The sequence below is a fragment of the Amblyomma americanum genome, chromosome 7, assembly GCF_052857255.1.
Source record: "Amblyomma americanum isolate KBUSLIRL-KWMA chromosome 7, ASM5285725v1, whole genome shotgun sequence".
NCBI lineage: Eukaryota > Metazoa > Arthropoda > Arachnida > Ixodida > Ixodidae > Amblyomma > Amblyomma americanum.
In genome coordinates, this window is record NC_135503.1 from 162626749 (window position 1) to 162647401 (window position 20653).

Genomic DNA, 20653 nt, shown 5'->3' on the forward strand with positions numbered 1-20653 from the left:
GTAAAGGGAGTCCTCTTAAAAGGGTGCAAAGTTGTGGTCCCGGCTAACATGAGGAAAGAAACTTTGGAAAGAATTCATCAAGGCCACCTGGGCATCAATAAATGTAAAGCAAGGGCACGAAATCTCGTCTTCTGGCCAGGAAACAATGCTGACATAGAAGCTTTCGCGCAGGCGTGTTCTGCATGCAAGATGTAAGCGTACAGACAGCCACAAGAGCCATTAAAGTTGCGCCCGGTACCCGATAAGCCCTGGCATCGTGTCGGCATCGATATTTTTGAGTATAGAGGACGGTCATACCTGTGCGTCTATGACGCATTATCAAATTTTCCTGAGGTAGAGCTACTCAAAGACACTACCGCAAAGACAGTCGTTGAAGCAACAAGTGCGATTTTTGCCAGATAGGGCATACCAGTGGAAGTTTCTTCGCACAATGGTGCACAATTTGCCAGCCGCGTTTTGCTAAATTTGCTCCAACGTACGACTTCAACCACACCACTTCCTCTGCTAGGTACCCCCAGTCCAACGGTTTGGCAGAAAAAGGCGTTCAAGTAGTTAAGAGGATTTTAAAGAAAAGCAATGAAATGAATCAAGATTTTTGGCTTGGCCTTCTTGCCTACAGATCTTCTCCAATGGAATCCGGGTCATCACCTGGCGAGTTACTTCAAGGCAGAAGACTGCGGACAACGTTGCCCAACGTCCAGCCATGTCCAATTAGCAGCGTACAAAAGCATCGCCAGACTGACCATTCCACCAGACAACTAGCACCGCTCCACCCTGGAGACACAGTTCGCATCAAAAAGGGGGCATGGGCCACTAAGGGTCAAGTCGTTCAAGCGTCAAGATACCCCAGGTCCTACAACATAGCCACCGAAGACGAAACAATCCTGAGGCGCAATCGGCGGCACCTGCTGCCTACAAAAGAGGGTTTTCGAGAGAGAAGCCTTTATGAGCCCGATGAGGACCTGAGCCAAGTAGCACCTCAAGGTTTTACTTTTGCATCCAGTAGCAACGATCCCGCACTGTCACCGGCCACAAGGAGTAGCATCCCTGCCTCTTTCAACGCTCCTGCAGGCGTGCCTCCGCACGAAGGACCTGTACCAAGAAGGTCAATCCGAGAACGAAGGCCGCCACAGAGACTTGCATATGATCGAAACTTTGTGCAGGTTTCGTAAGCATCGTCCTGAATGTTGTTTCTTTGTTTTCCTTCTAAAGAAAGGGGGATGTATCGTATCTGGTGCAGCACGGGCCTCGTATTTACGACCCGTGTGACGTACGCGATAACAGTCATACTCGTAACATGTTGGTGAGGGAACACACCCTCCCCCCCACTTCAGTGCATATATACATGGCCGCTCAATAAAGGGGCGGTTCTTCTTCTCCCTTTGCTCGGAGCCTTTGGTCGTGTCTCGTCTGCCGCACGCAACGATACAGATAGGAGCTGGAGGTGCGCGGGGAAGGCTGTAGACATTCATTACAAAGTAACTGGCATCCTGCCGCCGCCGGGGGACGAGTTTTAGCAAGACATTGGTGCTGTCTGGAACGTCGAGCGGATGCTCGATTGCCACGTAGTTCCGGTGAACTAGCTTGACAAAGTTACGGGGTGAAGGGGATGGAGGGCGGAAAGCGATGTAGTCGAGCAGCTTAGAGATGCACTAAAGAGGAATCTGAACTCATCTTTTTGCCGCGGGTACTCAATGCACACGTTTTGGGCATTCTTAGAAATTTCGAATTATTGTCCTGTGCGGCCGATTGCCGTAATGAAATCGAATTAAGCGTCCCGGCTACCGCCTTTTTTTAAACTGAACTCTGTAGGTAGGAGGAGTCAACCAACGCATCAGCCAGTCCCGTAGCGGCTTGCCGCTCTGCCGTCGGCGGAGTAATACGTAAATAAGAGTCCACGCGTATTTTTATTTCCGTGGGCCTAAATTGGGATTTCATTCACTGTGACAGAAACTGTTTGTTCGCAGAAACCTAGAAACCACATAAACGCGAAAGCGAAGCCGCCACTGGACTGCGCCTATCTACAGCGTTGAGTGCAAAAAAAAAGGCGGAAGCCGGGGCATTTATTCCGATTTATTTAATGCAGTCTGCCACACAGGATAATAAATCGAAGTTTCTAAGAATGCGTGGAACGTGTAGATTGAGTTCCCGCGGTAAAAAGACGAGTTACGGTTCCTCTTCAGGGCAAGTTTAACTGGGGAGGAAGTTTCCTGGAAGGCGATTGCGATAAAGGGGGGGGGGGGGGGGGGGGGGAGGGAGAATCGGAGAGAGGAATGTTCTGGAGGTGGAGCTGCAGGGTGCTCCGTTTACCGCGGAACCTAATGTGGTATCGCGAAGCGCTATCAAATCCGCCTGACCACGTCGCCTCGGTCACGCTCTCTACGTTTTCCTTTGCCCCTTGCGATAGTGTGGCTTATTAAAGCGCGCTGCGCCAGCCACCGAAGCGCATTTTTTTCGTTTCCGTTGTCACGGAGTACATCCGTTCCGTCTGAGCTCTACTGTCTCAGTTGTGTATTTCCAAACACAACATAATGGCGACGAGGAAGTGGAGCCTGCGCTGGTTCTACGCCCACTTAAGACTTTCGGCACAAGAGAAAGACCTGCAGCATTCACAACAGCGGGAACGCCGTCGCCATGACCACTTTGGAGCAAGTTGAGGATTTTGATGATTCTATGACTGATTGGCTTTCTTATGAAGGGCATTAGAAACTTATATGCGTCCTAACAAGGTTCCAGAGGACTTAAAGTAGACGTGGTGCTAAGTTTGATCGGGCCGAAAACTTACGCATTTCTCAAGTCGCTGACTGTTCCGTATAAGCTGTTTTCGAAGCCTAATGCAACGCTCGTAACCCTGCTCTGTAATCATTTGCCTCCGAAGCCGCCAGTCGTTGGCGAAAGAGCAAAATTTCACCGCCGGTCACAGAAACAAAGTGAAACCATGTCGGAGTTCATGGCCGAGATAAGATGCCTTATTCATACATGCGATTTCGGCCAGTTCTTGGATCAGTCACTGCGAGGCCGGTCTTTGTGCGGCTTGCAGCGCATAGACATCAAGCGGCATTTCGTTGCCAAAGACATTGCCAGACTTCCCAAAAATTTATAGAGCGTGCGTTGCCTTCCTAAGCAGCAGTGCGAAATGCGGCAGAAGCGCACGTAGTGCACACAAGGAATGCTGACATACGTCCAATGCCCAGCTAAACGTCAAACTTCGAAGGAAAGTCATTTCTGGGCTACTGATGTGGCTCGCCAAATGACTGAGCTTCAACCTGTTCACATTCGCAAGCAACTTGTTATCAGTGCCAAAAAAAGGACACATTGAACGAGCTCGCAAAAGTCGCCCTCGCGGTGTGAAAACGCTCACAGTAAGCCCCGTCAACAAGCAAAAGGAACTTGCTCTGAATGACATCACTTTAGCCACACGTGCAGCGCCTTTTATGGTAACAGTCAAAGTTAACAGTGTAATTTTACAGATGGAGCTGGGCATCGGAGCTGCTGTCACGATAATTTCGCGGAAGCACTGCAGGAGGATTTTTCCAGACCTGCTTCCGCAACCCAGCACTCTTCGACTGCGCACTTACACGGGTGAAGAAATCAATCCCATTGGAGTATTTGAATTCAACGAGGAAACGAACGGCCAAAAGCAGCTTCTACCGCTCTACGGGGTACAAGAAGACGGACACTCGCTTCTGGGACGGGAATGGCTGCAAAAGATTCAGCTTGACTTGAGCCGCATCTGGGAACTGAACGCCGTTACGAGTTTCCCGCCTGCGACCGAGAAGTCGTCGGGGAAAATTCAGGCCCTTCTGCAAAAGTACGCGCAAACTATTCAGCGGAGACTTGGGCAAGATAAATGGTGGGAAAGCTACTCTTTATTTTAAAGACAATGAAGAATCAAGCTTTATGAAGGCGAGGACAGTGCTGTTTGCGTCATACCCGTCAGTAGAACAGGAACTTGCGAAGCTAGGAAAGCTTGGCGCGGTCTTTAAAGTGGCTAGCAGCAAATTTGGTACCCCGGTCGTGCCAGTCATTAAACCAGATGGCTCGATAAGACTGCGTTGACTACAAAGTCAATCTGAATCTGATTCTAGACACTGAGCACCATCCGCTTCCAAGAGCCGAGGAACTTCTTGCTATCCTTGTGGGAGAAAGAAGGTCTCGAAACTTGACCATAATCGAGCATACGAGCAGGTAGAAATGGATCAACGGTGGAAAGGATACCTGACGCTGAATACACACAGAGTGTTGCGCCATCAATCGCCTCCCATTTGGCATAGCTTCCGCTTTAGCAATCTTTCACGGGTTAATGGATATCATGCAGAAAGGACTTGAAGGGGTTGCATGTTACATTGATGACATCCTCGTAAGGGCAAATACTGATGAAGAGCACCTGCGTTACCTCGAAGCTGTTCTGAACCGATTGTGGGAAAGGGGCGTTATGATGTAGACGGCTAAATGTCAGTTATTTAAGGGCCACCTACCCGCCGCGGTGGCTCAATGGTTAGGGCGCTCGACTACTGATCCGGAGTTCCCGGGTTCGAACCCAACCGCGGCGGTGCGTTTTTATGGAGGCAATACGCTAAGGCGCCCGTGTGCTGTGTGATGTCAGTACACGTTAAAGACCCCCAGGTGGTCGAAATTATTCCGGAGCCCTCAACTACGGCACCTCTTTCTTCCTTTCTTCTTTCACACCCTCCTTTTTCCCTTTCCTTACGGCGCGGTTCGGTTGTTCAATGATATATTCGACAGATACTGCGCCATTTCCTTTCCCCCAAAACAAATTATATTATTATTAAGGGCCAGCTGCAATACCTTGGTCACATTGTAAGCACTGATGGCGTGCGTCCAGCCAAGATAAAGTTGCAGCTATTTCAAATTCACCCAGGCCAAATGACAAGCATCTGTTTAGGTCTCTGCTTTGCCTATTTATTTATTTTGTAAGGATAAAGAAGAAGATGCGTCTGATGATTTGAAAAGACGAAGACGAGGTGACAGTGTTCTCGAGAGTTTTTGCCAGCGCTACGCTTGTGTGTCTTTTGCCGATCTGATCCCAGACTGCTGCCGTTGCCGTTCCCGTCGCCCCAGTACCTCGTAACAAACCCCCCGTTACATTTGGTGGAGGTGCTGGGTAAAAACATCGGCCCTGGAGCTCCGTAGTCGTGCTCTCCCGGCGCGCACGATGCCTGAGGACGTCCAACACCAGGCCGTACAAGTGGGCCAGGCTGTCATCTGTGCCGGCTCTCTTCGTCAACGGGACCCGACCATTTTCTGCGGGACTGACGAGAACGATGTGGAAGATTGGCTCACATCGTACGAGCGGGTGAGCGTATACAACAAATGGGACGATGTGACGAAGCTAAACAACGTCATCTTTTATCTCGCCGGTGTGGCTAACCTCTGGTATCGCAACCATGAGGCAGATATTCAAACCTGGTCCATTTTTAAGACTAAATTTGCAGACGTATTTGGTCGACCGGCTGTCAGGCAACTCCGAGCCGAACAGCGATTGCGTGAACGATCTCAGCAGGCTAGTGAAAGCTTCACTAGCTACATTGAAGATGTCGTCGACTTGTGCAAGCGGGTCAACGCTCGTATGTCGGAAGCCGACAAGATCCAACACATCTTGAAAGGCATCGATGACGACGCTTTTCAGATGCTTCTAGCGCGCGACTTGCGTACCGTTGCTGAAGTCGTCACGCTGTGTCAAAGCTTTGAGCAGTTGCGCAAGCAGCGGATTCTGACACGCCAGCGGCCACAGCAGGTTGAGTCGCTCGCTGGGCTCACGCCTGCTCCTGACCCCTCGCTGCTACAGCAGATTAAAGACTTCGTGCGGGAAGAAGTGGCACGTCAACTTTCCTTTCTGCCGAGCGCTCACGACTGGCCATCATATCTGACTTCAGCGCTCCGACATACAATTCAAGAGCAAGTTGCTGAGGCTCTTCCACCGGCTCATCCGTCACCACCTGTCACGGTTCCGCTGACATACGCTGACGTTGTCGCCAGACCACAACCTTTGGCGGCTCCGCTCACATATGCCGAAGCCGTCGCGAGACCGCCTCCTGTCGCGGCTCCAGTGACATATGCCGATGTCGTAGCAAGACCGCAGCCGCCAATCTATAGTGCGCCTCCGGCGCATTTGCGAGGGCCAGTGGCTTACCGACGACCTACTCCAAGGGTCAGCGATTCCTGGCGCACAACGGACAATCGGCCGATTTGCTTCTTTTGTGGTCTCCCAGGTCATGTAGCTCGGCATTGCCGCCGTCGTCTCCCGGACGCGGAAATTCCTCCCCAAGCTCCTGGGTACTGGCCCCCACCGAGTCAGTACTCTGTACCAGCTGCGCCGCCGCAAAGTCGTACTTCCTCGCCGGACCGTTCTACCCTCTCCAGCCGCCGGCCCTCTTCTCCACGACGCCGGTCTATTTCGCCTATGCGACGTCGCCCCACCGCTAACCAGGAGGAAAACTAGGCGCCGCAGTTCCTGAGGCGAGAACTGCGTCCACAACGAACATCGAAAGGCCTCATCCGTCAGCCGCTAACCTCATTGAAATTTCCGTCAACGGCGTTTCTGTCATGGCGCTTGTCGACACTGGTGCTGCCGTTTCCGTCATGGACGCAAAGCTGTGTAGTTCTTTAAGAAAAGTAAGGACGCCAATTGCTGGACTCTCACTGCGCACCGCCAGCGCTCAGAACATCCAGCCGTCAGCAGCGTGTACCGCTCGCGTTGTAATCCAGGGGACCATTTATGCCGTCGAATTCGTCGTACTGCCCTGCTGTTCTCATGCTGTTATCCTGGGCTGGGATTTCCTATCGCGCCATGCTGCTATCATCGATTGTGCTCGAGCTGAAGTCGAGTTCTCTCACCTGCCCGAAGCTGTCTTGGACACTGCCCCTCCTGGTGCCTGTGTTAAGGCCCTAGTTGCCGAAGACATTGACCTGCCCCCCTGCTCTTCAGTCCTCGTACCCCTCTCTTGCGGCCCTCTTCGCGACGACACTGTCCTCTTCACTCCGTCCCCTATCTTTCTGCACCGCAAGTGTCTGCCTCTGCCATACGCTGTACTGACTATATCCGCTGGCCTCTCCGTACTGTTCGTGTCTAACCCATTCTCGTTCCCCAACGCCTTGCGCCTAGGTGAATGTCTCGGCACGGTACAACCATTCGCGTCTCTGCTCATCCGCGAAGAGACAGACGACGCGCCGCACCTCTCCATAGCCGCACTCAGCCCACCTACTGCTGCGCCCGATCCCTCCTCAACCGAAGCATTCCTTCGCTCCATCGACGACAACCTTCCAGCGCCGCAAAGGGCACAGCTTCTCACTTTACTTAATCAGTTTCGCTCATCATTTGACTCACATCAAAGTTCCTTGGGCCAAACTTCCACTGTCACCCATGCCATCGACACAGGTGACCACGCACCGCTGCGACAACGTCCCTATCGTGTGTCTGTCGCCGAGCGCCAAGTTATTGAAGACCAAGTCGACAAGATGCTCCAGAGCGGCGTCATTCAGCCCTCAAGCAGCCCATGGGCGTCGCCTGTGGTGCTCGTCAAAAAGAAGGATGGCTCCATACGCTTCTGTGTAGATTACCGCCGCCTTAATAAGATTACGCGCAAAGATGTCCATCCCCTCCCGCGCATAGACGACGCTCTGGACTCTTTGCAGGGGGCCGAACTCTTTTCATCTCTTGATTTGCGTTCCGGGTACTGGCAAGTTCCTATGAAAGAAGCCGATCGCCCCAAAACCGCCTTTGTGACACCGGATGGCTTGTATGAATTTACGGTGATGCCCTTCGGGCTTTGTAACGCCCCCGCGCCTTTTGAGAGGATGATGGACACCATTTTGCGCGGACTTAAGTGGAAGACATGCCTTTGCTACCTCGACGACATTGTGGTCTTTTCCCCGGACTTTGACACCCACCTCTCCCGTTTGAAGCACGTCTTGACCTGCCTATCTGACGCCGGCCTGCAGCTGAACTTAAAAAAATGCCGTTTTGCCGCTCGTCAATTAACCATCTTAGGTCATGTTGTCTCTAAGCAGGGCGTGCGTCCCGACCCAGCGAAACTTCGTGCTGTGGTTGACTTTCCCAAACCTACCTCCATCAAAGACCTGCGCAGCTTCCTGGGTTTGTGCTCATATTTCCGCCGGTTTATTCGCAACTTTGCGTCCATTGCTGCGCCTTTGACTCAACTGCTGTCTGGAAGTGCGGATTTATCACTGTGGTCTCCAGCGTGCGACGACGCATACACCACCTTGCGCCGTCTCCTCACGGCGCCGCCCATTCTGCGCCATTTCGACTCGGCCGCTCCTACCGAAGTTCACACGGACGCCAGCGGTGTTGGCCTCGGCGCTGTCCTCGCCCAACGAAAACCTGGCTTTGACGAATACGTCGTTGCTTATGCTAGCCGCACACTCACACCAGCAGAACGCAACTACTCCGTAACTGAAAAAGAGTGTTTGGCGATTGTATGGGCCCTCGCGAAGTTTCGACCGTACATTTATGGGCGCCCTTTTGACGTTGTGACCGACCACCATGCGCTCTGTTGGCTTTGCAACCTGAAAGACCCCTCCGGCCGCCTCGCTAGGTGGGCCCTTCGCTTGCAAGAATATGATATCCGCGTCGTGTATCGCACCGGCCGCAAGCATCAAGACGCCGATGCACTGTCACGCTGCCCCCTTCCAGCCGAGATCGCCAGCCTTTCCACCTCCGACGCTTCTCTGCCCTTGCTTCGCCTCAGCGACATGCCTTCAGCGCAACGCATAGATCCCTGGATCGCTTCCCTTCTCGACTTTCTCGCCAACCCGACGGCTGCTTCACCGTCACGTGCGCTCCGCCGCCAAGCTGCCCATTTTGCGATCCGTGACACCCTACTTTATCGCCGTAACTACAACTCCGAAGGTCGCAAGTGGCTGCTCGTTATTCCACGTCACTTACGCTCGGAGATATGCGCATACTTCCATGCTGCCCCCCACAGCGGTCACGCGGGCGTTTTCAAGACCTACACCCGCATACGGCTGCGCTACTACTGGCGCGGAATGTACACCTTTATCATGAAGTACGTGCGCGCATGCATTCCCTGCCAACGTCGCAAGACACCTCCCCATCGTTCTGCTCCTGAGCTGCAGCCGTTACCATGCCCTCCACGCCCGTTCGACCGCGTTGGCATTGATTTATACGGTCCGCTTCCTTACACTGCAGACGGCAACCGTTGGGCTATAGTAGCGGTGGATCACCTTACACGATATGCCGAAACTGCTGCCCTTCCGGCTGCCACAGCGACGGACGTCGCCTCCTTCATTTTGCACCGATTCATCCTTCGCCACGGTGCACCTCGTGAACTGCTCAGTGACCGAGGCCGCGTGTTCTTATCTGAGGTGGTGAAGGCGCTTCTCAAAGAGTGCAACACGATTCACCGAACTACCACCGCCTATCATCCGCAGACCTATGGCCTCACTGAGCGATTTAACCGCACACTCGGAGACATGCTCTCCAAGTACGTCGCTTCTGACCACACGAATTGGGATCTCGTCCTTCCGTACGTTACTTATGCGTACAATACCGCTACGCAGTCTACCACCGGATTCTCTCCTTTCTTCCTACTTTACGGCCGCCAACCCTCTGCTACTATCGACACTATCCTCCCTTACCGCCCTGATGAATCCGAATATCGGCCTGTTTCCGACGCCGCGCAACACGCCGAAGCCTGCCGCCAAATTGCCCGGTCACTCACCACTGACACCCAGCATCGCCAGCGCTCCCGCCTCGACCAAGACCAAACCCCACCGAACTACACTTCTGGTGCACTTGTGTGGCTCTGGATCCCTTCAGGAACTCCCGGTCTCTCCTCAAAATTTCTTGCGAAGTACCATGGTCCCTACCGTGTGCTGGAGCGCACCTCTCCGGTTAATTATATCGTGGAACCCCTCACGCCGTCTCCTGATCTCCGCCGCCGAGGACGGGAGACCGTTCATGTCCAGCGCCTCAAGCCCTACTACGACCCCGCCGTCTTGCCATCATCCTAAGTCGCCAGGATGGCTCCTCTTGTCCCCGGGGTGATTGTAAGGCTAAAGAAGAAGATGCGTCTGATGATTTGAAAAGACGAAGACGAGGTGACAGTGTTCTCGAGAGTTTTTGCCAGCGCTACGCTTGTGTGTCTTTTGCCGATCTGATCCCAGACTGCTGCCGTTGTCGTTCCCGTCGCCCCAGTACCTCGTAACAAACCCCCCGTTACAATTTATTTATTTATTTATTTATTTATTTATTTATTTATTTTTTATTTATTCATACTGCCCGCACAGGCCAAGACAGGAGGTGCAGTTTTACGAGTAAACTTTTGTTGGAACTATTGCATGTAAAATACTACAAAAACAGACAAAGTTACGAATTCTGTGAAAATTCGGAATTCTTGCTTGTCACTGACAGCGCGTGATATGAAAAAATGTTGACAAAAGGAAAGAATGTACACACAAACAAATATTTGAATAGTGCAGAAACCGTCAGCCGCAGTGGTGCGATGAGAAAAGAAGAAAGGCGCGTGGCCGTAATAGCAAAGTACAAACAATTGTAATTAAGAGCAGGTTCGACTGGCAGAAGTTAAATAAAATAAAACACAGACCGATGTTCACAGATCGCTTAGAGAATGACAGGTAACAAGTCTAGTATACAAAACATTTTTATGCACTTAGAATATTCCCGTAGGGCATACTCAAAGCCCTTAGTCTCAGAATTTATAACCTCATTGGGTAGTTTGTTCCAGTCATCTATTGTTCTCACGGGAAAAGAAGAATGAAAAGAGTCTGTCCTGTAATTAAGTGGCTTAATATGTTTAGTTTTGTCCTTGGGTGGGTGGAACTGTGCTATAATGTACCTTTCGAGGTTTACTTTGTAATAGACACGCAAAATATGATAGAAGAAAGCAGTCCTATTGTGTTCTATTTTTTTCTTAACAGTGGTTAGTCCAACCTCTTTTCTAGATCCTGAAACTGATTGCATTCTAGAAGAAGCATTATAAATGAACTTAAGAACTTTTTTCTGCACACCTTCGCATTCCAAATAATCTGCTCTGTGTATGGTTCACAAACGGGGCTTGCGTAACGAAGTAGTGACAGGAATGCCATTTTATATGCTAACAACTTCACATCTGGCGTGGCGTCAGTAAGCTTCTTCCGTAGCGTCCAAAGCTTTCTGAACACCTTATCACAAACTTTACATGCGATGAACAATTTAGTCCCTTTCTGAGACACAAGCCCAAGTACCTGAATTCAGCGACATATTTTAGCGTTTCATCATGAATTTTATAAGAAAATACAAGGGGTTGTTTTTTACGCGTCATATGCACACAAACGGTCTTCACTGCGTTCATGTATATTTTGCACCGTTGGCACCAATTACTGATTACATCCAGATGGTCATTAAGTCTGTTGAGATCATCACAATATTTTATATTAAAATAAATGACAGTATCATCTTCGTAATGTTTATTCATTATCTCTGGTGAAAAGCCGGTGCCCATATCGCTAACGTACAAAGAAAATGCAAAGGACATATTACAGAGGCTTGTGAATCACCTGATCGTACATTTTTATTTGAGCTGGAAACGTTATCAAGAGAAACAAACTGCTGTCTATGCATTAGTTGTGGTAGATTGTGCAGTCACGCACTGTGACGTAGGTGTGCCACAAGAGAGCATGCGCCAGTTCTGTGCCTGTGTTGCTATCACCGGTTGTGCTGATAACGGGCCACCGCCGCAGCTATTTAAGCAGTCGTGTTCTTGGAATAAAGCGCTTTTGATTCTGTGCATTGTGACTCACGCGTCAGTTTGTTACAGTGGCGACGAGGCACGGTCGAACCCGTGCAAGGGCCTGTTGGTCGGCGACATGGCTTTCGGCAGTCGCATTCGAGAGTTCGACCTCAGTGAAAATTCATCGTGGGTAGATTATGTCGAGCGCATTGAGTTATCGTGCGCAGCTAACAAGCTCACAACGGATGACGACAAACGAGCTGTGTTGCTCAGTTGCTGTGGGCCAGAGACGTACTCCCTCATAGCAACCCTCGTCAAGCCTTCGCGGCCACCCAACGTGGGCTATCAAGTCATCGTCGACGCAGTGAAGAAGCATATCAACCCGAAGCCATCTGAACTATACTCGAGGTACGTCTTTTCGAAGCGCGACCAACAAGACTGGGAGGGCGTGGCTGACTATGTCACTGCTTTGCGCAAGTTATCCGAGAACTGCGGATTTGGCGGTACAAAAATTCCGTTAGAGGAAATTTTGCGTGACCGTCTGGTTTTTGGAATTTCGGACAGTGTGGTTCAACAGCGTTTGTTGGCGGAAAAGGATCTGACGTTTGAGACGGCATACGAGTTAGCAGTAACGGAGGAAACGACTGCTAAGCAGCAAAAAGTAATGAGGAGCAATGCACAAGAACCCGAGTTCCAGCAGGAGTTGACGGCGGAAGTAGGAAGGGTGGCGAGCATGAAGAAACCAGAAAGACAGCGGCGTTGTTTTCGCTGTTTGGCAGCCCATTCAGGATGGCGGTGCAGATACAAAGATTCTGTGTGCTTCAGCTGCGGTGGAAAGGGACACTTATCAAAAGCATGCCGAAAAAAGCAAGCAGAAGTGGAAATGCAGCTGGATGATATGGAACATGCTGTGAAGAGCGAGTACGACGAGTCGTTCAGTATCAGCCAAGTAAAAAGTGGGACGCCAAAGTACGTCATCGCTGTAGAGATTGGGAAGGAAAGTGTGCCTATAGAAGTAGATTCTGGAGCTGCCAGGTCTATTATTAGTGTGAACAAATTTCAAAAGCTGTATCGTTTGTTGGATAGCCACGTAGCATGGAACTGGGGTGCAGAGCATATGGAAGCGTTTGAGAGCCTGAAGAAGTTGCTAACGTCTAACTCGTTGCTGGTGCATTTTAAGACGGATGTCCCGTTAGTGTTGTCATGCGACGCATGATCTGTGGGTGTAGGAGCTGTTTTGGCTCATCGCGACAGCAAAGGAAATGAGCAGCCTGTGGCGTATGCGTCCAGAACGCTATCTAGGGCGGAGCGCAATTATGCTCAGATTGACCGTGAGGCCCTTGCTGTGGTTTTTGGGGTTCGACATTTTCACCAATACCTTTGTGGGCGAGATTTCCTCATTATCACGGATCACAAACCCTTGCTAGGAATTTTCCAGAGGCAGAAGCAAATTCCGGCGGTTATTTCTCCCCGCATCTTACGGTGGACGCTAATGCTGTCGGCATACGATTACGTGCTTGAGTACAGGAAAACCAAGGACACCAACGCATTTCTGGACTAAGCCTGAACGACCGTGGAGTAGAATACACGTGGATTTCGCAGGACCCGTCCAGGGCGTGTTTTTTTTTTGGTGGTTGTAGACGCCCTGTCAAACTGGGCCGAAATTGAAGTGATGCCGTCTCTCCAGTCATCTGCAGTAATTGAAAAGTTTCGCAAAATGTTTGCAACACATGGTTTGCCCGACTTGGTTGTGTAGGATAATGGCACCGCTTTTGCAAGCAGAGAAACTCAGGCTTTCCTGAAACTGAATGGTATACGCTATATGTATGCGGCGCCGTACCACCCGGCGAGCAACGGAAGGGCGGAGCGGATGGTCCGAGAACTGAAGTGTGCGTTACGGAAACAGAGACAGGGCACCGTATTATGCAAGGTTGCACGATTTCTATTCAAACAGCACTCTACGCCGCACGCCGAGACCGGGAAATCTCCAGCCGAAGTCATGCTGGGCCGGAAGTTCAGGACCGCCCTATCCAGCCTTCGCCCGGATGAGAGTGACGCAAGCTGCCTTCGGCAGCCGCCACCACGAGGTTTCCAGTCTGGTGACGCCGTGTACGCGCGGAACTTCCGGCCAGGGCCCAAGTGGTTGTTTGCACGCGTGTCGCGACCGATAGGCCACGTCATGTACGAGCTGAGTACGGCAGACGGAGCTGTGCACCGACGCCACCGCAACCACGTTCGCAGAGCATGGTGCTCTGATCCCCGGACAACAGACCAGCAAACCTGTCCCTCGTTCGCTCTGCCGTCTATGTCAAGCCGCGCACTGGGACCTCCGGAGCCCGAGACGTCTCAGCCGCTCCGGCGTTCCACTCGCCAGCGTAACCCAGTGCGACGTTACGGCATCGATGACTAAGGGGGAAGGGATGTGGTAGATTGTGCAGTCACGCACTGTGACGTAGGTGTGCCACAAGAGAGCATGCGCCAGTCCTGTGCCTGTGTTGCTATCACCGGTTGTGCTGATAACGGGCCACCGCCGCAGCTATTTAAGCAGTCGTGTTCTTGGAATAAAGCGCTTTTGATTCTGTGCATTGTGACTCACGCGTCAGTTTGTTACATTAGTTATGCCTCAGTCCATTTTATTTCCATATTATTCTTCAATAAGTTCTGAAGTTTTAAAAGTACCTTTTGGTGGAATATTCTATCAAACGCTCTCCTAAAATCGGTAAATATTGCAGCGGGTAGACGACGACGACATTGAGCGAGTGAACGAGTGGACGAGGAAGAAGACGAGAACTCATCTCTGGCTGTGTTCTGAGTGCCGCCCGTAGCTGTTCATTCGTTTTTGTAAATAACTGTAAATATATTCTTTCCCGCAACAATATGATATCTATATCTATTTGCCCTCTTTCGTTGATACATTTGGCAATGTCATGTACAACTTCACTTAATATGGTTATAGTTGAATATCCGCGTCGGAAACCATGCTGGTTTCTTCCCAGAACCCTCTTTGCTTCAGAAAAATTCATTAAGTGTTTAGCTAAAATGTGTTCAAATCTTTTGCTTCACGTAGTCCTCAAAGATATTGGGCGGTAGTTTGCTGACACACGTTTTGCTTCTTGCTTATGTATTGGTATTACTTTGGCATACTTCCAGTCGCCAGGGACATCACCAGGTAGAAGATACTTGTTAAATATTTCTACAAGATAGTAAGAACACTATTCTGCGTGCCTTTCAGGAAGGTATTAGGAATTTCGTCTGGTCCTACGGATTTTTTTGTGTCGAGATTAAGAAGAAGGTTAAGAACGCCGTCCTGACTAATTTTTATATACGGTAAAGACATCATCGTACGTAAATACGGACTCGAAATATTCGTTCAAAATCTATGCCATTTCACTAATATCACTAACTGTGCAAATAGCGGTTTTTGAGGACGGAATGGGGGTTTTCCGTTTTGACAGGTACCGCCGCAATTTTTCCGAAGATGTTTTAATGAACGTAGTCAAGGACTCACTCATAAATCGCTGTGTTGCTCTCGAGATCTCTGCTTGTAAAGTCTGGGAAAGGTTTGTAATCGTTTCAGCGGTTGCATTTGAAGTTGTATTTGTGCGTTTTTGATCTCATGCGTTTCAACAGGCGCTTCGTGTGAATAATACTGCGCGATATCCACGGGTTTCTCTGGCAAATTTCTTGATGCGCATAGATAGGAATGAAGAATTTTATGCACTTGTGAATTACTTTTTAAAGCGTTCGCAAGCTTGATTTAGAGATGTTGATTCAAGAGTTACAAAGTTACTGAAAACCGTCAAAGCCTTGTACTAGACACTCCAATATTCCTAAATCGTCTGCTCTAGAAAAATCAGGGAGCAGCGCAGTTTTTGCGGTGTGCGGTTTCTGGCACTTCGACAGCCGGACGATTACCATCATATGGTCGGAAAGACCACTCATGACATCATAGCGTGAATGATATTGTGTTGCCGACTGACTCAGAAAGACTAGATCAAGAAGAGATTTTCCAGACTCATGCATTCGTTTAGGCGTGCCTACAAGCTGAGCCACATTTAAAAAAAATATGAGATCTAAAAAAGCACGGGATGTGTCCACATCAACCGTACTCTATAATTTATCCAGTCTATATGGGAAAGATTGAAATCACCATCCATTATAATTTTCTTTGTTATGTTAGCAAACAGGGGTATTAAATAATGAATTAGTGACTATATATAAACTTCAGTAGTACCTTGACACAACAATGACTGTAAAAGAGATATTACCGATTTTGATACTGCACAACACTCACTATAAGTGTGGTGGTGACGGTATTTCAAAGCAAATAATACTGGATTTGTAAACAATGGCAACACCTACACCTCTGGTTGTACGGCCTTTACGGAAATCTGTGTAATTAGGCGGGAGAAGTTCGGTACTATCCATAAACTCGTTCAGCCACGTTTACGTTACAATGAATATGTCTAGTTCATACTTAAAAAGGGTGTTTTGGAAATGTGAAGTCTTATTTACTAAACTTCGCACATTAAAATTTATAACGGTTATCAAGACAGGAAGACGGCTCTGCGTGCTCCGGAGTGTTATCGTTTGAGCTTTGATCAGCGGCCTGATAAGCCACACGCATTTCAGCACCATCGTCCCATTCCCACGCCTTATCATTGACATATAACTTGTCGTGCACTAGACGCACACGTGCTCCATTCAAATTCTTGTTTTTGGCATTCTCCCAGAGGTATTTTCTGCGATAAACTTTACCCTTTAAAAAATCGCCGCCGGCAAAACTGCGCGTGTTTAAATTTTAAGCTTTTTGCAGTTTCTTTGAAGTCGTATAATCAGAAAATCAGCTGCCGGCGCGATGTTTCTTTTTTTCCTATGGGATGCATTCGCTCTATACTGGTAGAGCTGACAACAACCACAGTGAATAGCTTTTTTTAAAGCTAAATTTATTGACCCAGGGCGTTAATGGTGGGTGAAGGTGTGATGAATGATGTAGTAGAGATTAAATGAATGGAAAAAAGGTTAACCGATTTGAGGAACTCCAGTAGACAACGATGGTGCGGTACCTGCGTTCAGGCAATGTATGAAGCAGGGTTGCTTGGTGAAAGACCTGCTACCATTAGGCGCCGGATACTTGTAGGCTTGAGAGCTGGGCAGCCCCACAGTAATTGGAAACAATTCTCGGTACTGAGGCCACTTCCGAGTGATGGCTGGTGTGAGGGCAACCCCGACCCGGATCCTGCTAAGCGCAACCTCCTCTGCATGGGTAAGACCGCGGGGGAGGGTTACCGCACACGGAGGGATGAGAGCACGTGTGCGGCACCGGAGAAGTTCCTTTCTTGATGAAAGGAGGGTAAAATTGTCCAAATGAAGGAGCCGAGGCGGTGATGAGTTTGTATTCGCAAGGCGGGTCGCTAAATCTGCCTGGCTTTGATAGGTCAGCAGATCCCGTGGGACCCACTGAATATGTACTGGCTTCGGGATGCGCGCCGCGAGCCGGTGTATGTCGTGACATATCGTTGGACAGCGGCTAACACGTCGTAGCAACCGGACAACTTGAAGGGCGTCAGTGCGGATGACAACGCGTGGAAGGCACGTAATGATCCTCATAGCCTCTCGGTTCACGGCTTCAAGGCGGTCTCATTGGGCTCTTGTAAGATGTTGAAATTGGGCTTGATAAACAATACGTGGCTGCAGAGCTGCCCTCACCAATTTCCGTGCAACGAACGAGCCTGCGCCATCAGTTTTAGGGGCTATTCTTCTAATCAAACTCAAAGTCTGAATAGCTTGCCTTTTTGCCTGAGAAAGCCATGTAGTCGCTGATCCTGATTGGTTAATCATTAAGCCAAGGATTTTTACATTCGGACTATCCTGTAGTGGGGTGCCTGATAGACAAAGACGGATTAGACTTGCAGCAAGTTTACGGCGTCCCCAGTGGTTGGCGACAGACGTGTATGCTGTTTTATGCACGGATAGCTGAATTCCGATGGATGATGCGTAAATACAGGTAACATCCATGGCAGATTGAAAGGCAGCCTCTTGAGTACGGAGATCCTGGTGAGTACTGCACACCGTGATGTCGTCACCGTACTGAAGAAATTCTATGTCACGGATGTCATGTAAGCGTCAAGCCAGCGGGATGAAAGCAGTATTAAATAATGTCGGCGACAATACTGATCGCGGCACGCCGCAGAGAGGAACAAATGATCCGACCGCTTCGCCGCTGGGGCGTATTGCAAATTTTCTGCCTTCCAAAAATGATTGGACCAAACTTCGCACTCTCAGAGGGAGATGAAGCATGTCAATTGAGTTCAGAATGGCTGCATGACTGATGTTGTCATATGCCTTTTCAACGTCCATTGCTAAAACAGTACGCAGATTGCGGCTGTGGGTAGATGACAAAACTGCAGATGCTAAGACAGCCAACCCGTCCTCCTTATCAATATATGGACGAAAGCCTATTTGTGCTGGGTGATAAAAACCGTGCTGCTCTAGTAACCATGACAATCGTGTGGCTAGCATTTTCTCCGCCAGCTTGCACAGCGTAGGAGTTAAGGAGATAGGTCGCAAGTTGGCAAGGTCCATTGGAGGCTTTCTTGGTTTCGGGATAGGAATCACGGCAGCGGATTTCCAGCTCTCGGGCACAACGCCATCCAACCATACTTTGTTTATGGTGTCAAGTAGTTGAGGGAGTGCAGCGCTACTCAGGTTCTTGTACACCTCGTACTGAATATTGTCCGGGCCGGGCGCTGTTTTCCGTTTCGCATCATCTATTGCAGCCAGCAACTCAGGCATAGAGAACGGACACGCAATTCCATCTACGTCGACATCAGACGGCATTTTATATACATGCGCTGGAATGCCTGCCATATTTAAACTAAAAACTAGCGGATGAAGAAGGCACAACATCGTATTTTGGGAAAAACTTTCGCGCTTCTTCTTTGGCGAAATCATCTGGCGACAAGTTAGCCGCGAAGCATGCGGCTGACGCTGCGTCAGTCGAACGGCGACCGCGTTCCATTGTACGGAATGTTCGCCAGAGAGATGCATTCGAGGATTTTGCAGAAATTTGTTCGCACCACGCATGCCACTGTCGCCGAGAAAGGTCACGTCATATTTGCGTGCCTTAGCTGCAAGATAGTGCAATCGCGTGCGTGCCTGCGACGAAGTAGGGTCTCGCGTAGAAGCCAGCTCGGCTTGACGGTGTGCTGCCCACAAGTTAAGAAGGCCGAGGTATGGTGCCGGTCGACCAACATCAGTCCAGGTGGTAGTTGTAGCACTGTTGAGCGCCGTTTGTGTGCGCTCAACAAGGATTGGCGAAGAATGTGAGGAGAGATTGGACATACAGGAGCGAAAACTATCCCATTTGATCACAGAACATTTGTAGCGTAAAGGTCGGAAATGTGAGGTGTGAAGACCGATGATGATAGGGTGATGATCACTTCCCCAGCAGTCTGGCTCCATGTGCCAGGAGGGAGTACCCGGACTCGACCACCACTTCAAGTCCGAAGCATAGGAAGCACTGCGAGTTTGACGCACTGGACCTGTTGCTGTCCCAAGATGGTTGAGCAGCACAAATTTGGTTGATGGTTGAGCAGCACATTGTGAGTCCACATACACCGCCGCTTTTCCCGGGGGAGCAGCAGTTTGTACACGACGGTCTACCATTGAAGGAGACATGTAGGCACTGAAGCCTGGAATCGATGGCAAGGCGTTTGGTTCTTGTAGCAGCATGGCCCATACCTGGAGCCTCTGAATTTGTAGTCGGGTCTTCAGCTCTCCCACCTTCGTGGAAATGCCTCTGCAGTTCCACTGCAGCACACCAGCACGACTGGAACTTGCCATTTCTGGTTACTAGCCCAAGCGCTGTAGAATCATGGACGTCAGGTTGGACAACTGGTTGAACATAAAGCGGAGCAAAGAAGTCACAGAATTGTCCAGTGGCATGGCGGTAATCTGGGAAGAGGCGGCAGGAAATGACACTGGTGGGCGGCAGGAAGGCGATGTTGCTGCGCCATTGATAGATGCAGCAGATGATTCCGCTGCCCGTCTATATCGAGCGAGCAGTTCACGGTGTTGCCGGAGCATGGTGACCTCCGCTAAAAGACGTGCGATTTGTTCGTCGACTGCGGCCATATCGTCGTGCGGTAGTTCAGGCACACAGCGCTGCTTTGCTGGCTGTTTTAGGGGGCTTTCGTTTCGCACAGTACCGTTAGAAGGCTGCTGAGCTGAAGGATCATGAGGTGTGCTCAGGGAGCTCCGGCCACTCGTCGTCATCCCACTGGAGAGCTGCGAACCGATTGGATGTCTGCAATGAAGTTATACTGTCTTGTATTGGCCAATGCTTAGTCATTCGACGACGAGCCTGTAGTGTTTCCTTTTGTGTTGTCGGACAGCTTGGAGATGTTATCTCGTGGTCGTCGGATTTACAAAGGCCGCACCGATAAGCAACTTTCCCTTTCGATGTGCTTTCATCGGCAGCAGTGAAGGGGCAAGATTTGCGCATATGTCCAGTACGGAAGCAGTTATAGCAATATACCGCACTCGGTCTATATGGCCGAGGCCGTAAAATACAGCCATAATAGTACAGACGGCTGGTAGTGTCAGAGGGCCTTGCAAGATGACTATGCAATAGCGCCCCTTTCCCATGCGTCGGGCCTGGATGACACGGTGCGTGGGACCGTATAGCTCACTCTGGAGTGCAGTTTGATCCTCAGTGATATCGACGTTGTAGACTACGCAGCGCTGCAATTCGGAGCCTTCAACTAAATACACTTGTACTGGCACTGAGATTTCGCTTGTCAGTGAAATACTGTTGAGCGTTTGCAGCCGTTCTACGGTACTCAGAGTCCGAAGCCACACTGCAATGGTGTCGGACTTTGTCCTGGCTGTGAAGCCCCGAAAACCTTTGGTTCCGAGGC

General features: G+C 50.0%; 1 protein-coding gene and 1 long non-coding RNA gene across 2 annotated transcripts in view; both read left to right on the plus strand.

Annotated features, from left to right (window-relative positions):
- Window positions 1-5258, plus strand: part of LOC144097561 (uncharacterized) — a 447599-nt gene extending 442341 nt beyond the window's left edge. The window contains exon 3 of the long non-coding RNA XR_013307063.1: window positions 5052-5258. This is a non-coding gene — a long non-coding RNA (uncharacterized LOC144097561). The remainder of the gene's footprint in view (window positions 1-5051) is intronic.
- Window positions 5259-11640: 6382 nt separating this feature from the next.
- Window positions 11641-14311, plus strand: LOC144096731 (uncharacterized). The gene is made up of 2 exons (XM_077629577.1): window positions 11641-12140; window positions 13687-14311. The coding sequence occupies exons 1-2, from the start codon at window positions 11680-11682 to the stop codon at window positions 13901-13903; spliced, it is 678 nt and encodes a 225-aa protein (XP_077485703.1). The 5' UTR covers window positions 11641-11679; the 3' UTR covers window positions 13904-14311.
- Window positions 14312-20653: the final 6342 nt, after the last annotated feature.

Excerpts from the sequence above, each read along its gene's own strand:
- LOC144096731 (XM_077629577.1), top strand. The coding sequence starts at position 11,680 with ATGCGCCAGTTCTGTGCCTGTGTTGCTATCACCGGTTGTGCTGATAAC. Across the intron at positions 12,141-13,686 it reads CCATCTGAACTATACTCGAG|CACTCTACGCCGCACGCCGA; the intron begins GTACGTCTTTTC and ends CTATTCAAACAG.